General features: G+C 36.5%; 2 protein-coding genes across 3 annotated transcripts in view; one reads left to right on the plus strand and one right to left on the minus strand.

Moving 5' to 3' along the window:
* Positions 1-318: 318 nt before the first annotated feature.
* LOC115222552 (DNA polymerase delta subunit 4) lies at positions 319-9,992 on the minus strand. The gene is made up of 4 exons (XM_029792817.2): positions 9,716-9,992; positions 4,771-4,854; positions 2,345-2,456; positions 319-543 (listed from the first exon to the last, which is right to left on the minus strand). Exons 1-4 carry the CDS (start codon positions 9,816-9,818, stop codon positions 504-506), a joined length of 339 nt encoding a protein of 112 aa, XP_029648677.1. The 5' UTR covers positions 9,819-9,992; the 3' UTR covers positions 319-503.
* Positions 9,993-11,935: 1,943 nt separating this feature from the next.
* The window catches only part of LOC115222600 (CDP-diacylglycerol--inositol 3-phosphatidyltransferase), a 40,797-nt gene continuing 29,686 nt past the window's right edge, over positions 11,936-23,046 (plus strand). The window contains exon 1 of one of the 2 annotated variants that reach the window (XM_036511678.1): positions 11,936-11,941. The gene's annotated coding sequence lies outside the window, so the exon portion shown is untranslated. Of the gene's footprint in view, positions 11,942-17,966; positions 17,972-23,046 lie in introns of those variants that run through there. The other variant, XM_036511677.1, reaches the window with a different exon arrangement.

The raw sequence follows: 23,046 nt of genomic DNA on the forward strand, positions 1-23,046 counted from the left end.
CGCACCAATGGGAGGGGTGGTAGTGTTACAGTTCAGGGTTAAAACACCTGATGGTTGTTGGATACCATCTGATGATATCAATTCCTCCTGGTCAAAGCTGCATTCATTTTGGTGAGTGGAAAAGAAACAGCTTCATCTAGATGTTATCAACATAACATAGTGTATAAATTATATAAATTACATCTATTTAAAAAGAAAAATCAAACATATAAAAACTCAATAAACTGTAAAAATATGCTTTCATAAATTCAATGTTTAAAAACAATTTTATGTCATGTCCACATGTTTTAAGATGTGGTGCGGAGTTTTGGATTAAAATGCTGGGCTGCAGGGGTGCACGTAGAATGAAATGGTAAATGTGAAATGTAAAAGTTTGTGTTTAGGTTAAGAAAAGGGCTTCTGTGAGGCAGAGCCATACCAGAAAAGTATTAGCTGCAACAACTTGAAGCCTGAGCCTTCATGAAAATAAAAATACAAAAGCTTTCAATTTATTCAGCACTGGATCAAATCACAGGTTTCAACAAGTTGTTTTGGTCCCATAAACTGAAATGAAATGAAACATTGAATATAATATTTTTAGCAAAATATTGATTTCAAATTTCTGCACAAGACCAGAAGCTTTTTAAAGGAAGTTTTAAATCATGCATGGGCAATCTGCAGCCTATGGGCTGCATACGGCCCTCAATGAGTTTCTAGGTTACTAATTTCATACTAAGACAAAATTAAGAACTGCAAAAAATTCAGTGTAAAGTGGGCAAGTAATATTTCATGCAAATGTGTTTTATCATGCGGCCCTCTCCCACTTCGAAATGGTATGGAGGCGGGCCCCCCAGTTGACGAAGAGTTGCCCATCCCTGGTTTAAATTGATTACATCAACCCCAGTGTTCAAATGTTAGTTATTTTATCAACCCCAAAAAGAACAAAAGGCAAGGTTAACTTCAGTGGAATCTGAACTCAGAATGTAAAGAGCCAGAGGAAATGTCACTTAGGCGTTTTGTCCAAAATTCACTAACAAATCTTTAGCAAATATTGAAATAAGTCAAAGATAGAGGAGATATGGTCTTTATATTTATAGTTTTATGTTCAAGTTAATTTTGATAAAGGCAAAGTTTACACAAAAACTCATCTACAGCCAGTATTGGTTTACAATATTGTACGTAATATGGCACTTAAAAAGCACCATTCAAGCATGGTCATTGTCAGTGCTGCCTGACTGGCTCCTGTGCCGGTGGCATGTAAAAAGCACCCACTACACTCTTGTACTGGTTGGTGTTAGGAAGGGCATCCAGCTGTAGAAACTTTGCCAGATCAGATTGGAGCCTGGTGCAGCCTGACTGGCTTGCCAGTCCTCAGTAAAACCATGCCAGCATGGAAAGTGGATGTTAAATGACAATAATGATGATGATGTACCAGTCAAAAGCAAAGAGTCAATCTGAATATACATAAATATAAATATTGGGCCTCAGAGAGGCAAAGTGGCTGAGTTCCTTTTGAGTGTTGGGCCTCATAGAGGTAATGACCAAGATCTTTGGCATTATGTTGTGCTTGAAAAGAAGACTCATCAAGCCAAGCAAAATCACAGTCATGGCATATACCGGTGTCACGCAAATGGCACATGCTGGTGACATGTAAAAGCACCCATTGCTCTCTCGGAGTGGTTGGCATTGAGAAAGGCATCCATCTGTAGAAAACCATGCTAAATCAGACTGGAGCTTGGCACAGCCTTCCAGCATACCAGGCCAGTGAAACCATCCAACCCATGCCAGCAGGGACAACAGATGTTAAATGATGATGATGACGAAGTAATGAAACAAATAATAACCATGACGATTTTTAACTTTGACGCAAATCAATAACACTAGAATTTGCAGGTAAGAACTGGTGTCCTGCATCAGGAAGACAGGAAGGACATAAGAATCCGAACGACACAATAAATTCTATGCCTTGTGCAAATTTGAAATGTAATCAGTCAAATGAACCTTGATGTTTATAATTAATATTAATTTTTTCAAAACAGCAAAGTACATCTTGGCAGATATGGAATTAAACTTATAAGAGGAAGTAATGTAATATTCCTTTTTATTATATACTTATAGCAAGAAATTTTGCGGGGAGAAGGCAAGTTGATTTTATTGACCCCAATGCATAACTGGTACTTATTTTCTTAACTCCAAAAAGATGAAAGACAATGTCAACCTTAGTGGAATTTGAACTCAGAACATAACGACAGACGAAATGCCACTAAGCAATTTGCTTAGTACTAACATTTCTGCCAGCTTGCCACCTCAATGATGATGATGATGGTAATAATAATAATAACAACAACAATGATAATGTATATACCTCGTATTGAAGCTGGTGTCAGTGCCATGTTTCAAAATAATATTTTTCACATCCAGTGGAGGATCAAGGGAGAATTTAGAAGCTCTTTCCCATCGTTCCAAACGGGTAATACCTGGCATAAATTAAAAAAATTATCAAGTAATACTGATAGAAAGAAGGGAGAGAGAGAGAGCGAGAGAGAGAGAGTCTGAAAGGGAGAAAGAGAGAGAGGGAGAGATTTCAGTGAAATTAAAGTTGTTATGGAATAAAAAGCTCTTAATCCTCCAAACAGCTAAAAGGTAATCTGTTTATGTTAATGGTGCTCCTAACAATATATGGCCTAGTGGTTAGGGTGTTGCACTCACAATCATGAGATCATGATTTCAATTATTCACACAATTATTCAAACAATTATTCACACACACATATTTGTGAAGGTGCATGGCTTAGTGGTTAGGGTATTCGGCTCATGCTCATAAGGTTGTGAATTCAATTCCTGGCAGCACATTGTATCCTTGAGCAAAACACTTTATTTCAGTTTGTGGGTCCACTCAGCTGGCAAAAGTGAGTCGTACCTGTAATTGAAAAAGGGGCAATCTTGTTGCATTCTGTCCCATGCTGAATCTCCCACGGACTTTCTTCACAGACATGCGTACTCACATATGTCTGTGGAGTACTCAGCCACTTGCATGTTAATTTCATGAGCAGGCTGTTCCATTTGTAGGATCAACTGGGACACATTTGTCACCGTAACCGACAGAGAGCCAGTTAAACATTGTGTGTGAGTGTGTGTGGATGGATGGACGGATGTATATGGCTTTTGTTTGGAAGGAAGAGACGATACCCGTGATCTTCTGGCAGGCTGTCACTGCTGGAAAAGACTGATATAGTTAATGTTCAGTTTGAACAGCTGCAAGTCACTGCCTGTGGGTACATCAGGTGTATGATGGTAAAAATCAGAATGAGAAAGAAACAGACAAAGTGGCCAGAAAAATTCGACGGTGGAACTGGACAGAATAAGTAACAAGAGGAAAGAAAGGTATGATAGATGATCTAGGGTTGAGTAGTAACCATTGTAGTCTGTAGAAGATGGAAAGTGAAGGAGACAGCACATCATGTTGGCCAGAGATTGGAGTGTGAGAGCAAGTCCTTGTCAATTATTTGGAGGGATTTGTTCTTGGACCAGTCTAAAATATTCTCATATTTTGCAGCAACACCAATGTTCTGGTTCGTAAAATTTTTGTTTTCTGTTAAATTTTATTCTCTAATGAATTGTATTTTAATGCATACTACAATGTATTCACTAACCATTTTCTCTTACTTTGACATCTTGTGTTTTCTTAATAATATATCTGAATTATAGAAAGCTAAATTTAAAAATGTCTACAGAATTGGCCAAAGTAATATTTAGTTTACAAAGATAGATATTGATTTGAAGCAACTCAGCAAAAAGTAATGTTATGTTGTATATTCATGTCTATGAATATCTAAATAAATATCTATTTTCTCACCACAGCTTTGGTGGAGAAACTTCGAAATTATTGTCAATTTAAATATATATGTACACACACCTGTGCACATACACACACACACACATGTATATAAACAAACTGGATTTTTTTACCTAAGTTTTACACTTTAATATATCAATAAAAATATCTATATCAACATATATATATATATGCTGTGGTGCACCTGAGCACTGTATACAATAATTTCATTATTATCATATATACACGCTCACACACACACATGCTCACTTTTAGCCAGGGAGAGAAACAGACAGACAAAAACTCTAAAAAATAATTGGTCAGCATTTTATTATATTTTCTAAATTTTCAAAAATCACTTAAAGATGTTATCTAGTAAAATGGTACAACAAAAATAATGGATGCAAAAATATTGGTTTATTATATAAAGTTAAAAATTGTAAAGGAAGGGAAACGTGATTATAGAATATGTTTTTCTTGAGGGAATCAACAACAGAAAGGTACTGAAAAATCAATATTGTGTTATGGATTGAGCTTCTTCCTTCTAAAGTACTTACCATATGAAAATATTAATAAAATGCATTATTAAACTTGAAACAATATGATGGAAACAAAATTATACTAGAATCATTTTTTTTTTCTTTCGTTTAACCTTTTAGCATTTAAACTGGCCATATCCGGCCCAAATATTTTATCAGTTTTGCATTCTAACTGACCAGATATATCCTCTCACACCTACCCTACAATGTCATTCTAAGAATAAACAATCACATCATCAAAATCTTGAAGCTATGAGAAATTGCATGATTATTTCAAAAAAATGTGGATAAACAGGCATTTCATGTGATCGAGTAATCTGAATGCTGAAGGATTAGACTGATCCGGTCCAAATATTCTACCTGTTTCAATGCATTTGACAGAATAATATGAATTCTAAAGGGTTAATTAATCACATACCACACATGGGACCATATTTCCAGTTTACATCAAATTCAGTCAAAATTTTTAATTCATCAACTTTGGAAGTGGAAGGTTGAACATCTGGAATTAGAAAAAGATTTGAAATTAAAAAAGAAAAACAGTTATAATCTTTTTGTCAGTGTACTTCTGTTGACATATACTAGTTTTGTTTCGGTTAATTTTGAAGATATGAAGTGGTATCAAAAGGTTCTATAGGACTAGTTCTGAAGGACTAGTTCTGTAGCATGCCAACAGATGTCAGCACATGGCTGCATGCACAATGAAAGCTAGCAGTGACCATCATGAGGCAGTGTGCCAAGTGACACCACAGTGTTTATTTCACAAGTGAAATTTGTATTTTCATAATCACGTGTATTCTGGAGTCTGTGATTTTTGTCATAGACAGGAACAAAGAGCCAATATGAAATTTTGCATTAAACTTGGGAACTCTGCTACAGAGACACTGAGCATGCTTTGGCAAGCTTACGGTGATGAGGCAATAGGTCGTATGCAATGTTTTGAATGGTACAGGCACTTCAAAAGTGGAAGAGCGTCCCTGGAAGACAATGATGTATCTGGAAGACCTGCCATGAGAATCACCTCTGGAAATGTGCTTTTGTACATCAAGACTGAGTCAGACCGTTAATCAAGAGTTCTACTGTGATGTTTTGAAGCATTTGAGGAAGGATATTTGGTGAAGGTGACCAGAACTGTGGAGCACAAAGAATTGGTTTCTTCACAATAACAATGCACCTGATCACCAAACTCTCCTCATTTGTGAGTTTCTCAATAAATACAACATGGCATCACTTCCTCACCTGCCCTATTCACCAGATTTAGCACCTGCAGACTTCTATCACTTCCCCAGGATGAAAATACAGCTCAAAGGTTGCCATTCTAACACCATTGTCAAGATCAAGAGTTAATCACAGAAGGTCCTCAACTTGCTTATGAAAAACGACTTCCAGGCCAGATTCCAAAAGTGGCAGGAACATTGGAACTGGTGTTTTGCTGTGCAAGGTGACTATTTTGAAAGAGATAATGTTAAAACTTAGGTAAATAAGTTATTTTTTATTAAATAGAACTACTTCTGGGACTTTTTGATACCGACTTGTAATGTTTAATGGAGAATTTAGTAAAGTAACTGTCATTATTAAGCTAATGTTTGTAATTTTGATAGAGTAGTTTGCTGCAATAAACACCTTATTTCAAGTACACACGTCTACAATAGAGCCATCCCTAGAACACTGTCCATTCCAACCGGACAAATGGTTATAGCTACAGCATCAATTGCCTTGCAAGCTACAAATGTTGCATTGAATTGTACTCATTTGAAACAAAGAGTACCAAGATATAAATGTTGTACTCTGAGTACACCTTTTTTTTGTATTTCTGTTGTGCCTGCCACAACATGATGATATAAATACCATTGGCTGCAAATGCTGCACTGAGATGAATACCATCTAAAACGAGGATTACCCATGAAATTATTAACCATCATGCCAACAACCACCTTGGGCACCTTTTTGAATTCCATGTGTCTAACACACATGGGCATGCCTACATAGTCAGATAACAGCACAGCTCCCATGACTTTCAGAAACATTTGTTCACACTCAGAATTGCTGAAGCATGGAACAAACTACCTGCATCAGTTGTTAGTTGCCAAGACATTGCATCCTTTAAAACCTCCTGAAATTAGCCAACATTACACCCGATATTCCCTTCCCCCTCCATACACATGCACACATGTATATCATGACTCATACACTGTTCACTTTCCTGACTTTTCTACATAATTCTATGTTCTGTACATACACCTTTGATGAGGTGCAGTGCATCTGAGCAATATACACAATAATTTCATTATCATTATTATTATTAATAAGGAGAGAAAATTATTGTACCCTGAGTTCAGCTTTCTCCTCTCTTATTGTGGCCACCACAAAAAACGAAAAAGCAAAATGCTCAAACCACTTTGTGCCACTTTACACAATAAACTGCTGTTGAAATACATAGTCTAGACATCAACTACACAGAGGCACAGAATACCCTACCCAGGTATTTTATCAGCCACCAATGTACTAGAAGTTTGCTGAAGCTGGATTGAATCAGGGGTACTTAGCAATAACAAAAAGATCCTTTTGTACAGTTATGGATTTCCAATTTTTAACAAGGAAATATTTTAAAGTTAAAAATATCAGAAACCAAAAAACAACAACAATAATGTAATGTCAGTGATAGGAAATGTGATAATGGTGATGATGGTAATGCCATTAGTGTTAAAGTCATAATTGAATATGTGGTCCACCTTTTATGGAAGGTGCATGAAAATGATTAGGATTTACTTTCTTTATTCCAAAAGTTTAAATTTAGCAATTCTTTCAAACTAAAGAGAAAAACATCTTTATTATCTTGTTAAAATTTTGACATTTTTAGCAGATGAGAATAGCATATGTGTCCATTTCTAGAGAACATTTATGATATAGGAGAAGTGGATTGAAAAGAACATAGTCTTCCAAAATCTGCACAAAGTCAAACTAACAACAATAACATTACCTATGTTCTACTTGAAATAACTATTTGCTCTAATAAATTCAGGAATCAAAAGTTTTGATTAGTTAGTGATTCCTGTAGTTAGGGTGAAGTTTTTGAGGCAGACGACATACAATCACAAATTATGAAGTTGTCTCTCGTTACTTTTTCAAACAGAATGAGTCAGATATATATACAGTACCCCACTGCTCTATCAAAAAAAATAAATAAATAAAATAATCATAAATTTTCCAAACTGTTCTTTCATAAAAAGATGCTCCCCATCATTTCGAAAGCTGTTAAAACAACTGGAAAAATCCCCGTCAAAACGAAGAGATTCCAACTTATGTGGTCTTCTTGATCCGAAACTCCTCCCACCCACTCGGAAAAGCTTTTCCCCCATAAACTTCATTATAATTGTAATATATACCGTTTAAAAAGTATTTGTATAAACTTTCATTAAAAGATACCCATTTTCCAGAAAGTTATGAGAGAAAAAAACCGGATTGTGTGAATTTTCCCAAAATCTTCTCCCCACCCCTTCGGAAAAACTTTTCCCCTCAAATTTCTTTATAATCGTATACCATTTGAAATATTTGAAAGTTAATATAAAATTTCATTAAAAGATATCCATTTTCCTGAAAGTTATGAGGAAAAAATTCGGATCGTGTGAATTTTCCGAAAGTCCTCTCCCCTCACCCCCACCCCAGATTCGTTTACTACACATTTTTTTTACACCTATTACAGTTTTTTTTTCTTTTTTGGTGGCCGGGTGTTAAACTGGATATTAACTGATTTTCCTAAACGTACAAGGAAAACACTTCCCTCATACAGATAAGTTCAGTGAACTATTTAATAGACACAGCCTGAGTTTCCTTTAGATTTTAGTAGGTAGGGCTACATTGAGACAGAGACAGTCTGCTCTTGTGGAGATAACATAACATGTCCACTGAACGGCAACTGTAATACGGAAACCGTCGTATACGAGGCAGAGGTAACGGACTGTCTCTCAAATCACGTCTTAAAACGGAAAACCATATTGGACAGTATAGATAGATTTAAAACATATTTTAGACGAGAATGTCACATATGGAACTACTTTTGTTATATCAGTTGATCAACACAGGAGAAGGAACAACGGAGAAGTCTCTGTGATCTCTCGATCTGTTAGAAATAACAGTCAACTTCCTTTCAAATTACACCCTAATCTTCCCTTCTTAGCAAAGAATACAATGGATAGCGCATGCATAGGGGGAGAGTAGAAAGCCAGATGGTGCACACAACATCAATAACAGTTACTTCTAAGCTTCTATGTCGATAATGACAACATCTTGATAATATTGGGTTGAAATTAATGGCACAAAACTAGAGAGTTGGTCGACTGGTTACATCGACCCCAGTACATGACTAATACTTTACTTTACGTTGTAGTGCACCTGAGTACTGTACACAATGTTTTATTATTATTATTATTATTTATCGACCCAGAAAGGATGAAAAGCAAAAATCGACCTCGACAGATTTGAACTCAGAACCTAAACAATCGGAAGAATTGCTGACAAGTATTTTGTCTAAAGATTCTGCCAGCTTGCCGCCTTCAACATCCTAATTAATAAAATATCTCATTAATTAAAAATTTTTGGATTTAGATGAAAACAAAAAGTTTGAAGCTTTATATATTCTTTCTATCGCAACTTTCCTCCGAGATCCTTCCTTACCAAATGAAATTTAAATTCTATAATTAGTTTCACTATGAGGTAATGTTGCAATAGCAATGTTACGAGTTAATTAAATATAAGTACAGATTTCCGCCTATCACTTTTCAATTTATAATCGAGTTACACAACAACTCTACTTCAAATTTAATTAATTTCAGTAAAATAGTTTTTCCCATTTCAATTTTGCTGCTTTTCAATTTTGTTGGCTCAGAATTATATTTGTACACTCTCATCGTCAAATTAGCTTTTCTTTCAAAACTTTTAACAAGTCTGAGCACGATTTATCGATGTTCCAATTCTTACTTTCACTATCCAGTCCAAAAGTATACTTCTAGAAACAAATTAAAGGCTATTAAATAATTAGTTTTGGTCTAAATAATTTGTTGTTGTTTGGCCTCGTATGTATACCTTAATCAAGCACTTCCAGACGTGACCCTCCAATCCTATTTTCAGAGAATATATCTAAAACAATATATTACCTTCCTTTTTTAAATGGTCAGATGTGATTCGGGGGGAGAATTTGGTTGCTATTTCTAGCAGTCCGAAGGTTCACGTAAACACTTCCTAAACAATTTCTCTTGGAATCGGATCAAAGCCAATTGAGTCATCGCTATAATTAATTACGTCGAGTGATTTCTATATAAATAACTAAGAAGTGGAAAAAAGAACAATCGTATATCATTACTAACCGTGCGAACTGCTTTTCTCCTTTTTCGCGTTAGATTTCTTCTTAAAAAGCGGTTTTCTCTGCTTAAATTCGTCGGTGATTCGTCTTTGTTTTCGATTGACCATTTTTGAAGTGATTTACGCAAAACGAAATTGTTTTTTCCTCAAAGAACGACAACTGCAGCGAACTTGGCAATGTGGCAACAACCAATGGGGATTGTCAGTGCGCAGTCGTTTGACCTGCTGAAAGTAGCAGTCAAATTCTCGCAATCCATACAATTATCTTTTTAAAAAAAAGCCTTAAATCAGGTTCTTATTTTGTGTTCGGCCGGAAGAAGGCGACGTGGACAAACCTTCAATGCTTTCACAAGCCCGACGAAACAAGTAGTAGTAGTAGTAGTAGTGGTAGTAGTAATTAGTAGTAGTAGTAGTAGTAGTAATTAGTTGCTGTAGTAGTAGTAGTTAGTAGTAGTAGTAGTAGTAGTAGTAGTAGTAATTTGTAGTAGTAGTAGTAGTGATTAGTTGTAGTAGTAGTAGTAATTAGTTGTAGTAGTAGTAGTAATTAGTAGTAGTAGTAGTAGTTTTAGCCTATTTGTGGGTGCAGTCTCCATTGTACATCTCACTTAAACTTTGGTTTGTTGAGTGGGTTGAGAAAATACTTCCGTAAAATATTTCCCAATTTTGTAAACTTTTTTTTTTCTGGATGATGGAGATAAGATTGATATGAACACATACGAAGATAAAATCACTGGGTTTTTTGTTTGTTTTTTTTCGACAGTAAGCAACATGGGAGGATGTTTTGGAAGCTCCTGTTCATGGAATCCCTGCAAGTTTCGTGTTAGGTGTCTATACAGCATGTGATTGACTCTTAAGGGTCAGGAAAAAATGAAGGGTTTCATAATTTGTGCCTGTGTTGGAAGTGATAAGGAGTAGGTCAGTCATATAAAAGAGAAAGTCTGTGGGGAACATCAGAATTGATAGCATATGGTCAGACTGATCTCCATTTGCACGTATCACAATAGCACAATTTGGCAAGAGGCAATTGATCCAAGAAATAGAAGATTGATGAAGGCAGTTTTGGGGAACAGTTTTGAGAGGAGATTTTAATACCACAGTAAAAAAAAAGAAATGTCTTACTCGTATCAAACACCATTAACTGCCTCCACCAAATTCATCAAAAGAGAAGCCCTCTGGCAAGTGATATAGAAGAGCAGGTCCCCAATTGATTTGGCTTTATGAAAGCCATATTAATCATTATCAAAAAGGTGGTTCGAAGTGCTTTTTCCATCATTTTTGGCCAGTTGGAAGTGAGAGTAATAGGTTCATTGTTGGTGAAGTTTGATAGCTTTTCTTGGGAATGGGATATACTTCATGTTTTAAAAATAGAGGTAACTCTGGGAAGACATTGTTTGAGAGTAATGAAGGAGATGTTATCAGGTTCAGCGACTTCAACGTTTTGATGCCAACCCACCTACAGCCACCCCAACTTCTCTGATATAAATTTTCTGTTTTAAAATGATCAAATTATAACCAAATTAAAAAAAGTTCATGTTAATTTATATTCCAAACACTAGCTCAACTACAAAAAAAAAAGTTGTTTTTTAATCTTTAAAAATAATTGAAACTAAAGCTGTGTATTTCAATGGAAATATGGTAATGAAAGAGTTAATGAAAATGTCTTATATTTTTAAAATTTCAGCCATTATAATTAATTATATTTTACAGCAATAATTCATAACGAGAGCATTGGGTCTAAGCATGGTTTTTGACTTTGTTAGTCATTTGTTGAAAAGCTTACTATACCTGACTATGATCTTATCTTTATATGATATGGGGTAAGGTACAACTGTTAGCTTAAAACAGTTAAACATTTACATAGTTAATTAGGAGCTAACAATTTAATGAATCTCATCGAAAATGTTTGCAATCAGTTAAAATTACACTGTAGTGAAGAGAAAAGTCTTAATCAGGGATGCATACCCTTTCTTCTCCAAAGGGCTAAATCATGGAGTCAATCACTGAAAGCAAGCCACAAAGTATATCATATACTTGACCCATTCCACCATTGAAAGCAATCGAATAATGCCTGGGAAAACAGAGAAATATTTCAGTTCCGATATATATGTAATCACATACCAAAATTCTGCATGTAGACAATCAGTGTTGCATAAGGAATAATAAATTTATACATACATCTGTTTTAAATAGAGCTCAAATATAATAACATACTTTACATATGAAGAGGCAGAGTGAAGCAAAGCAGGCACAACCTTCTTGTATGCAAGGCTGTGAGCCACTGGAAACTAAATTTTAGGCAACAAGTGTCCTAAAATTCTTTAATACGTGTACTAATAAGTTCATATCTTGTATTCCACAAAAAAAAGGAGTGTGTTTTGATGGATGTGGCATTTTATTCAGTAAAGACACGAAGGAAACTACTAAAAGGAAATGTAATAATAAAAGTTAATAAATAAATACTATTTATGTGTGCTTTCAGTGTGTGGTTGTGGTACAAGCATTTCGCTATGTTAATTCTCAGTTATTTATTATAATCAGAAAGTCTTTGCAAAATGGTTTCATGGGCTGCACAAAATGCCTCCGCGGGCCACAGGTGTTGCATTGCTGGTCTTATGTGTTAATAATTCATGTCAAAAAAGACAAGGGGAACAACTTCAAAATGAAGGGCGTGTGAAGACAGTTTCATCTTTGGTAAGTGCAGTGACAACCATGGACATGTTTTGATTCTAAGAGACTTCCTCAGAAAAGTTGAGTTTTATTCATACTTCCCAGAATTTAGAAGGACTGAGAGAAAAACGAGTTTCTTTTTTTATTCTTTTACTTCTTTCAGTCATTTGACTGTGGCCATGCTGGAGCACCAGCTTTAGGCAAACAAATCGACCTCAGGACTTATTCTATGTAAGCCTAGTACTTATTCTATCAGTTTCTTTTGCAGGAGCACTAAGTTACGGGGATGTAAACACACCTAGAGCGATGGTGGTGTGGTGGGGACAAACACAAACACACACATACACATATACACACACACACACACACATATATATATATGTATACATATATACAATGGACTTCTTTCAGTTTCTATCTACCAAATCCACTCACAAGGCTTTGGTTGGCCCAAGGCTATAGTAGAAGACACTTGCCTAAGGTGCCACGCAGTGGGACTGAACCTGGAACCATGTGGTTGGGAAGCAAGCTTCTTACCACAGTTTACTCTTTTACTTGTTTCAGTCATTTCACTGCGACCATGATAGAGCACCGCCTTTAGTCGAGCAAATCGATCCCAGGGCTAATAATTTAAGTATTCATTATAAATGTCATCATCATCATTTAATGTCTGTTGTCTGTGCTGGGTGGGTTGGATGGTTTGACCAGAGCTGACAAACCGGAGGGTCGCGCCTGGTTCCAGTCTGATTTGCCTTGGTTTCTGCAGCTGGATGCTCTTCCTGACACCAACCATCTTACAGAGTGTACTGAGTACTTTTATGTGGAAACACACAGGCACTTATTCATGACACTGCAAAGACATTTTTACTTGGTGCTGCATGGGCAATTTTACATGCCACCACCAAGAGTGCATTTTACGTGGCACCAGCCCAGGACTCTTACAGGCCACACCTCAGCACCGGTGGTGGGGGCAGTCTTAATGCTTCTAAATGTAATTTTAATTTATTGATAATGTTTATGGTTTACTACATAAAGTATTTTAGTACACACTTAATCATATGTCCTTCATACAGAAGGCCTCTCTAAGAAACTTTCCCATGGCACAAACACATATATAGCTTTACTGGACACAACAAGTAGTCTTTGGAAAAATTGAGTAATTGGTAAGGTGGATACTTGGAATTTGATAGATATGAAATTCAAGTCTGATTCCCTGCCAAAAGCAATTCTACCAATTGTTTATGGAGGCATCATTATCTGTCATCTGTGATTACCTTCAGAAGCAACGCTCCACAAGTGAGTGTAACAACATTTAATGAAAAAAAAAAGGCATTGGGGTAGCAATGCATACCCTGTTCGCAGTTAAATTATAGTGTGGCTTATAATGCGTTGCCTACTTATACTTTTTAATTGAACTGAATTATTAATTTTGTTTTTTAAGTATCGCCATTTATTTATAGGTATTTATTTATCTATCTATTTATAGGTATTTATACTCCAGTGAAGTTAAGAAATCAATTCGTAAATAAACAAAATCCTTAAATCCCTCACTGTACACACACACACACGCACATGCATACACACACACACACACACACACACGTATGCATGCATATACACACACATACAGTGTCGCATATCTATGCATTTATTGTTGTATGTATGTATGTACCCACACTTATCTACGTGCATAGGTACACTATGATCTATATACATGAAGACGAGGGTCTATTCCTATGAAAAAGTGAGCAAAAGGAAATACTTATAGAAAATATTGCATAGAATCCATCACTGTACACACATATGCATGTACACACACACACATGCAAACACACACACACTCATAGTCACATATCTATGTATGTATTTTGTATGTTTGAAGATAATCAAACCAAATACATTATTTACATTTGACGAATATTCATCCTCATCTTCTTTGTTGTTAACACAACGTTTCGGCTGATATAACCTCCAGCCTTCATCAGGTATCTTGGGGAAATTTCGAACCTGGGTTCTCATTCCTAAGGTATTTTTGATGTTATTATTATTATTATATCTACAGGCATATGGTGTAGTATTTAGAGTGTGGCCTACTAACCACAAAATTCCAAATCTGATTCCAGGCAGTGACCTAAATAATAACAACAACAATAATAGTAACAACATCAAAAAATACCTTAGGAATGTGAACCCAGGTTTGAAATTTCCCCAAGACACCTGATGAAGGCTGGAGGGTATATCAGCTGAAACATTGTGTTAACAACAAACAAGATGAGGACAAATATCCGTCAAATGTAAATAATGTACATAATTCCTCATCTTTTAAATACAGAACTGTATAATCAAACCAAATGTTTATCATTTCGAGCCACTCACCCAATGAGTATTCCTGCCAAATTTGGTGAAAATCCGTTTGACTGTTTTTCAGTAATTTTGTTAACACACAGACAAACAGACAAAGATGAGTGATTACAATATCCTACTTTTGCTTCTGCACACAGAGTAATAATGCGTGCTTTGCAATTTACTCCATACTTTTGATACAAGGCAAAAATTCTCTTTTTCACTTCACCAAACTTACACATGCACACACACACACACATTGTGAAATCACCTCCAGTCGTTCCAAAGCAGCACACCAACCAGACCCTTGATAGTGTCCTTTTCACTATCCACTGTCAATATGTCCCACAGTCGAAGTTAGCATGTCTTCACCATCCCCCTTTCTCTCACTCCCTTTTCTTCCTCCCACTCTCTCTCTCTCCCTCTTTCTTTCTTTGCTTCTCCCCTCCAGGGATCTGCTTCAATATACAGTTTGTCCCATTCCCAAGTAGAGAAAATCCTTTGACCTTACCAACTACCAACTTATTACTTTCAATTCCAACATTTCAAAGATGAGGGTCACTTTTATCAGCACCATGCTATCAGAGACCTGCTCTTCTATGTCACAAGTAGATCCTTGCTTTTGAGAAATCTAGTAAAAATATGCTCTTAAGCATGACATCAGCAAACAATTCAATTATATTGTGATACAATATTTCAACACCTAACAGGCGTTGTCTCAGTTCAAAGTGTGACTGATTTTTGAAAGACGGCAGCTGACATTGATTCGTAATATCATGAGAAATATTGTTGTCAATATATATATAAAATGTAAAACTGTTCCCATACATTGAGAATGATACAGTCTATACTGAGGATTAGATTTAGGTATACTTTGCAGAGGGTGTTGGTGTGGTATGTCTAGCATGTTTTAAACTAAACAGGTTTCCATATGATGACAACTTCAGAGAAACATTTGACAATATGCAACAGTGCTAGCTCCATAGGTGAGATAACCATTCATCAGGGAATTGTAAGTAGAAGCCATGTTTTCCATTGGACTTTGAGACAGTAAATGGTGCAGAGAGAACTGGCAGCAAACTCTGATGGAATTTCAACCCAGAATGAAGGGAACTATTTCAAAATAGTCTAAGTTATCCCACTGACTTAGACTATCATCAGCATCATCCTTTAATGTCTGTTGTCCATGCTGGCATGGGTTGGACGGTTTGACCAGGGCTGGCAAGCAGGAAGGCTGCACCAGACTTCAATCTGTTTTGGCATGGTTTCTACAGCTGGATACTGTTCCTAAAGCCAACCACTCCGAGGGTGTAATGAGTGCCTTTATGTGCCACTAGCATGGGTGCCATTTGTGTGACACCAGTATTTTCTACTTTGCTTGATGGAGGAGAAGAGTCTGCCAAATGTTGACCCAATTGAGGGACCAGCTATTTGAACTGAGTGTACTTTGGTAGATAAAGCAATAAAGCAATTAAGGATATGAAGACAGGGAAAGCTCTTGGCCCATCAGGAATCACTGCTGACATGCTTAAAATATTTGGTGGTGTGGGTTTTGGTCTTGTCATCCATATTGTAAATCAGGTGGTTCACAAAGGAGTCATACTCAATGAGTGCAATGTCAGTGTGCATGTATGACAGAGAGTAAGCATCTTAAGAAAAAACTTGGGCATTAGAGGCATCAGATGTGGTGTGCAAGAGAGACAATTGCACTGGTATGGTCATGTGAGGCAAATGGATGAAGGAAAATAACCTGGAAATTGTGATACACAGATATTTTGAGCTGAGTGAGGGTGCTAGATTCCCTTGTTCGGAGTGGCTATATGGTAAGTAGCTTGCTAACCAACCACATGGTTCCGGGTTCAGTCCCACTGCGTGGCATCTTGGGCAAGTGTCTTCTACTATAGCCCCGGGCCGACCAATGCCTTGTGAGTGGATTTGGTAGACGGAAACTGAAAGAAGCCTGTCGTATATATGTATATATATATATAATATATATATATATATAATATATATATATATATATATATATGTATGTGTGTGTGTGTATGTGTGTGTGTTTGCCTCCCCTAGCATTGCTTGACAACCGATACTGGTGTGTTTACGTCCCCGTCACTTAGCAGTTCGGCAAAAGAGACCGATAGAATAAGTACTGGGCTTACAAAGAATAAGTCCCGGGGTCGATTTGCTTGACTAAAGGCGGTGCTCCAGCATGGCCGCAGTCAAATGACTGAAACAAGTAAAAGAGTATAGATCGTGTCGTACAGCCAGCTGGAGACAATATCCCCTGGGGCTAATTACAGCAACCAGGACTGCCACATTATGTTGGCAAACAATCTTTACTACAAGGTGCTGTTGCTGAATATCACACGTTGTGAGATTTAAAAATAATAATTTTCTTCCTTAACTTTACAAATAAATGCATGAAATTTTTATACAATTTAAAGGACATAATAGAAATTAATTATTTAATCTTTTCCCCTCTCTTTTCAGATTTTTCAGATTTTCAGATATTAAAAACTGAAACCCATCATTGACTTTTGGGACAGTCTGTATTTGCAAAACTGATGATTACGTAAAATAGTTGTTTCGAATTTTGAAACAAGGCCAGTAAGGATGGAAAACAAAGTCAACCCCAGAAGAATTTGGATCCAGAACTTAACGGTGGATGAAATGCTGCTAAGCCCTTTGCCTAATCTGCTAACCCACTGCCCTTGATTATGTAACATATTACTTTTGATATGCATTTCTTGCCAGCTTTTATATACAAGGGTGGGGAGTGGGATTGGAGGGAGAGACAAAGGTTCGTTTGTCATATTCATATTCTTAATCTATGGTTAATCCTAGATTAGTTGGCACATATTTATAATACAGAGATATTAGCACTGGAAAGGTCAACTGTTCTGCTTAAATATGAAGTAAAATCTTTTCAGTTCTATTTTGTGTTTTCCCATCTCACTGGTGGTGTTGGAGGGGGGAGGGGTGGGGAGGGGGAAGGGGTAGGGGAAGGGGTGGGTGGGGGAGGGGAGGTTGGAGATAGCTGTTGTGCTTTTATGTTTTCAAATAACTATTATTTTCTTAATGCAACAACTACAACAAACAACATCTTTCAATCAGACAAAGACTTCCATGTTTTATATAACAACCAAAATTTATAACTAAGAGAGAGAGAGACAAAGAGAGACAGAGAGAGACAGACAGAGAGACAGACAGACAGACAGAGAGAGAGAGAGAGAGACAGACAGACAGACAGAGTAAATGTCTGGTTGTTCCTGAGACTACTATGTACGGATGTAGCTTTATATACCGTTAGGGAGTTATAAACAAATCATAGAAAATAAAACAAATGACATTCTTTATTTAAAGTCACTACAATTGCTTTGGCACATTTTTTTCACCTTTAGTACATTGGTGAGATGTTCTGCAATTATCATCTTACATCCAAGGTGTAAAATAGTCCTCCTCCTCCTCAGGTGATTGTTTAAATAAGTTCTTTGCAAGATCCTTTTACCATAAATAATGTTGTTCATTCCAATTTCTGTTGTTAATCTATTTATATAAACCATAGGGATACTATAGAATTTCTGATGTATATCTAGTAGCACGAGCATTTCTACTATATGATGACATCAGGTGGCCAATAACTGGGGATGAGCTTTGTATAGCATACTAAAATGTTTTTACCAGAGTTTTACTTAACTATAACATTATACAGATATCAACAAATGACATGAGCCTGATACATGTTCTTTCATTGTACACACACATACACAGACATAACACACACACATCAGTTCATCTACAGAAAGAAAAAGAACAACAAAAGAAAGAAAAATTAAAAAAGATATAATAATAATAACGATAGTGAAATTATTGTGTATATTGCTCAGGTGCACTGCACCTCATCAAAGGTGTATGTACAGAACATAGAATTATGCACAAAGGTCAGGAAAGTGAACAGTGTATGAGTCATGATATACATGTGTGCATGCATATGGAGGGGAGATATCAGGTGTAGTGTTGGTGAATTTCAGGAAGTTTTAAAGGATGCAATGTCTTGGCAACTAACAACTGATGCAGGTAGTTTGTTCCATGCTTCAGTAACTCTGAGTGTGAACAAATGTTTCTGAAAGTCATGGGAGCCGTGCTGTTATCTGACTTTCAAATGTCTTTCCTGGAGACCAGCAAGAAAAATCTTTGAAAGTTCTTCAAATTTTTCATATTACTTCTTGAATAGAAGTGGCTTCCTTCTTGCTGCTCTGCCATAATAGGAAAGTTTGTGGAGATACTTGACAGCTGTTCTGGGACTGACTGACATCAACTTGTTCTGCAATATCAGAGGTCTTGCAACAAGAATTATCCCCCACACTCCTCTTAACGAAGCAAAGGATCCTGTCAGAGGGCTCTGGTTGATTTGTGTGAGGCAATGTGGACTCTTTCCCCTCTCTGGTGAATTGCACAATCATTCTATTAACTGTAGAAAGCAGAATCCCAAGATTTTCCGTGACTTTACACAGACTAAGACCACCTTCAGATTGACCCACAATACGGTCTCTTTGAAATATGGACAATTCCAAGGTTTCTTTTGTATGTGGAATAATTAAACAGGCACATATAGAAAATGTCAATTGATAAAAGATATATACCTTTTCAAGTTAAAATAAACATAAAACAATGTTTTATTAGTTGTCTATTTACTTCTGTCATGTGTGTATGCATGTATGTGTGTGTGTATTATATATATATATATATATATATATATATATATATATATATATATATATATAATATAGGGTGAAATTAATTAATTTGGAATAATCATTAATTTCACCAAGTAGATTTCGGCATGTAAAAGCCTCATTCGAGGAAAGTTTAAGTAATACTAAGTAATTAAGGGTTTAGCAATGATTTGCCTCACCACACACCGAATTTAGAAATAGCAGTCAAAGAGTTTTGGCTATTCTTTCTACTAAAAGGGAGATCTCAGTAAAAAATACAGCACTTGAATGGCAAACACAGACAGGCAAGAGAGAAAGGAATGACGGCAATCTATCATACAATTTTAAGTCACCTACGGACGTACGTTTCAAAATTAAGTTTTAGGAAAGCATAAGAATTAGATAATTATGTCTTACCCAACTTCTTTTCTCATCAGCGTAGGACACTACAATTATGAATAATTGTATATTAAATTTCGAGGTACTAGAAGGCATCATCTCAACTCAGTAGCAACTTTTTACACTGCACCCCCTGTTTCTGGGCCCTTGCCCCCAAAAGGATGAAAGGCAAAGTTGAAATTAGTGTTATTTGAACTCCGAATGTGAAGCTGGATGAAATGGCACTTAGTATTTTGCTTGGCATGACAACTATTCTACCAGCTCTCCAACCTGTTACTTAAATAAATAATAAAATAGACAAAATAATTTACTCATTCAAACATACACACGCAACTAACAATATAATCAAAGATGAAATAAATATTGGTTTCAAATTTTGGTACAAGGCCAGCAGTTTTGAGGGAGGGGGCAAGTTGATTACATTGACCCCAGTATTCAACTGGTACTTAGTTTATCGACCCCAAAAGGACGAAAGACAAAGTTGGTTTCAGCAGGATTTGGATTCAGATGAAATGCTGCTATGCATCTTGCCTGTTGTGCTAACGATTTTGGCAGCTTGCCACCCTTACAGTGGAACCAAATATGAAACTGAATAGGAAGAAGCAAGAATATAGTCAAAGATAACCAGCCAAGAATATAGCCAAATCATGAAAACCGTAGAATATAACTGAATACAAAGAAACAAGGATAAACCCACCCAGAAATGAAAAACTAAGAATAAACTATACAAGAATACACACTAAACAATGATATATATATACATAAATACATACATACATACATATATATATATATATATATATATACACTCCAGTCTTTTGCGCTGCCAAAATGCTCTCTTTGAGATAGCATGTTAGCAGTATTTTGAGCATGTGTGTGTGTACAGCAGACTTCTACATAATTTCTGCTGATGAAATTCCACTCACAAGATTTTTGTCCACTGTAAGTTAAAGCAAAAGATATTTGTCCAAGAATCCACACAGTGGGACCGAACTGAAGAACCATGTGATTATGTGTTTTGGTTTTATATCATTTCACTGTAAATCATTGAAGTTACCTTTTCTTAAGAACCATTCGTAAAACAAGAGAGATGATGCGTTGAAAGAAATAATTCGTTCAAGATTAGGCACCTTTCAGTTTTGAGAGCTTCTCATCTCAATATTCTGTGATCAAGGCAGCGGGCTGCCAGAAACATCTGCATGCCGGGAAAAATGGTTAGCAGTAGTTCATCAAAAGGTTACTATGGGTTCTGTAAGAAAGAGCGAGATAAGTTAATGCTAATTTCCTGATTGTAATATTACTATGCACGCACAACATTTTATTGGTAATCTTGTAATATTGTAATATAGACAAGGCGGCAAGCTGGCAAAATTGCTAGCACGCCGGACGAAATGCTTAGTAGACGTTAAATGACAATGATGATGATGATATTTCATCTGTCTTTACATACTGAGTTCAAATTCCACCAAGGTCGACTTTGCCTTTCATCTTTTTGGGGGTCAATAAATTAAGTACCAATTGTGTACTGGGATTTATCTAATTGACTGGCCCCCTCCCCCAAAATTTCAGACATTGTGCTTAGAGTAGAAACAAATATTCTATGATCAAATTCTCGTCAATTTTGGTTATTTAAAGAGAGACTCAAAGTAACGAAAATGGCAAAAGTTTCTGATTTTTTTTATTCCCAGTTGGGATTTGAAATTGAGGGAAATTGGTTAGCAATGTGAAAAAGTTGCCTTTCTTGGGAATAGGATACTCTCACTCATTTGGCACTCCACCATTTATGATGAGGAGGGTTCCAGTTGATCCGATCAATCAATGGAACAGCCCGCTCGTGAAATTAACATGCAAGTGGCTGAGCACTCCACAGACACGTGTACACTTAACACAGTTCTTAGGGAGATTCAGCATGAAACAGAATGTGACAAGGCTGGCCCTTTGAAATACAGGTACTACTCATTTTTGCCAGCTGAGTGGACTGGAGCAATGTGAAATAAAGTGTCCTGTTCAAGGACACAACACACCACCAGGAACTGAACTCACAACCTTATGATTGTGAGCCAAACACTTTCACCACTAAGCCATGTGCCTTCACTCTCACCTATTCACAGTGATTGAGATGTATCCCTAGTGAGATAGTTCTGGAGTGTATTGCTTAAATGCAAGGAAGGGTAAGACAGATCAGATATAGGGATATAGATGTAATATCGCATACTAGAAAAACCCAGCTGTTCAACAAAGGCTTGGCTTGCATCAAGCAAACAGACCCAATCGGCTCATTTGGCATGCGGATACCTGCAACCTCATAGGATTATATATACTGGACATAATAACAAAGAGGTTTTCATCAGTCCTTTTTGGTGTATACAGAAGATGATGCTTTAGCTATCTCTAAGGGCACAAACAGAGACACCCTAGATGGGCTTTGGAAGGAACTTATTCCCATTGCTTACTCCCTTGGTCTTAAGGTTACAATTGAGATCAATTTTACCACTTGATTTGTGTATCTGTTTATACAGGCCTCACTGCAAAAGAGATGAAAGGCTGTCGTACTTTAACACAACCTCCTGTTACCCAACTAATGTGTTTAAGAACCCTGCAAAAGGTATCGGTAAGAGGACTTCAAACCTGTCCTTAAATAGAGATTTTTGATGCAGCAGCCCCCTCCCCTATTACAATGAGGCTCTGGTGTCCAGTGGGTTTAAAGACCACATCTCCGTTATACCGGGAGCTAATTCCCACAAAAGAAAGCATCATTGTAAGGTCATTTGGTTTTCCCCACCTTTTTCACTCAACATCAAGATCTGCATGGAAAGGATCTTCCTTAGATTAGTGGACAAGCATTTCACACAATCCCATAGGTATGGATAATGATTTAATAGACACGATTTAAGGGTTTCATTCAGCTATAACATGCAATTAAATGCCAAAATCTATATAATGGCTAAACTTCTTAATCTGGAAAGACCATGGTCATAATAGTTAATTCAGTCTCCTTAAGCTTAGCTTTCCTCCCTTGGACTGACTTTCTCCCCATAAAGCTAAAAGTTTTCGAAATACATCTGGAAAGGTCCTGCTGCCCAACATACAAATTTCCTGGACAACATCCAAAAAGAATGCCATCTGTTTGATTGGCAAAGAATCTTTCACCAACACATTTAAGTGTTGTCTTCTCACTCTTCTTTTTCTGTCAATCCTACAATGTCCCCTGC

Source organism: Octopus sinensis, linkage group LG20, assembly GCF_006345805.1.
Source record: "Octopus sinensis linkage group LG20, ASM634580v1, whole genome shotgun sequence".
NCBI classification, from domain to species: Eukaryota; Metazoa; Mollusca; class Cephalopoda; order Octopoda; family Octopodidae; genus Octopus; species Octopus sinensis.

Bases quoted from the DNA above. Each gene is read 5' to 3' on its own strand.
- LOC115222552 (XM_029792817.2), bottom strand. From the start codon at position 9,818: ATGGTCAATCGAAAACAAAGACGAATCACCGACGAATTTAAGCAGAGA. The intron at 4,855-9,715 runs GTTAGTAATGAT...TTCTAATTCCAG, and splicing joins GGAGAAAAGCAGTTCGCACG to ATGTTCAACCTTCCACTTCC. The intron at 544-2,344 runs GTATATACATTA...ATTTCATTTCAG, and splicing joins GACACCAGCTTCAATACGAG to TTTATGGGACCAAAACAACT.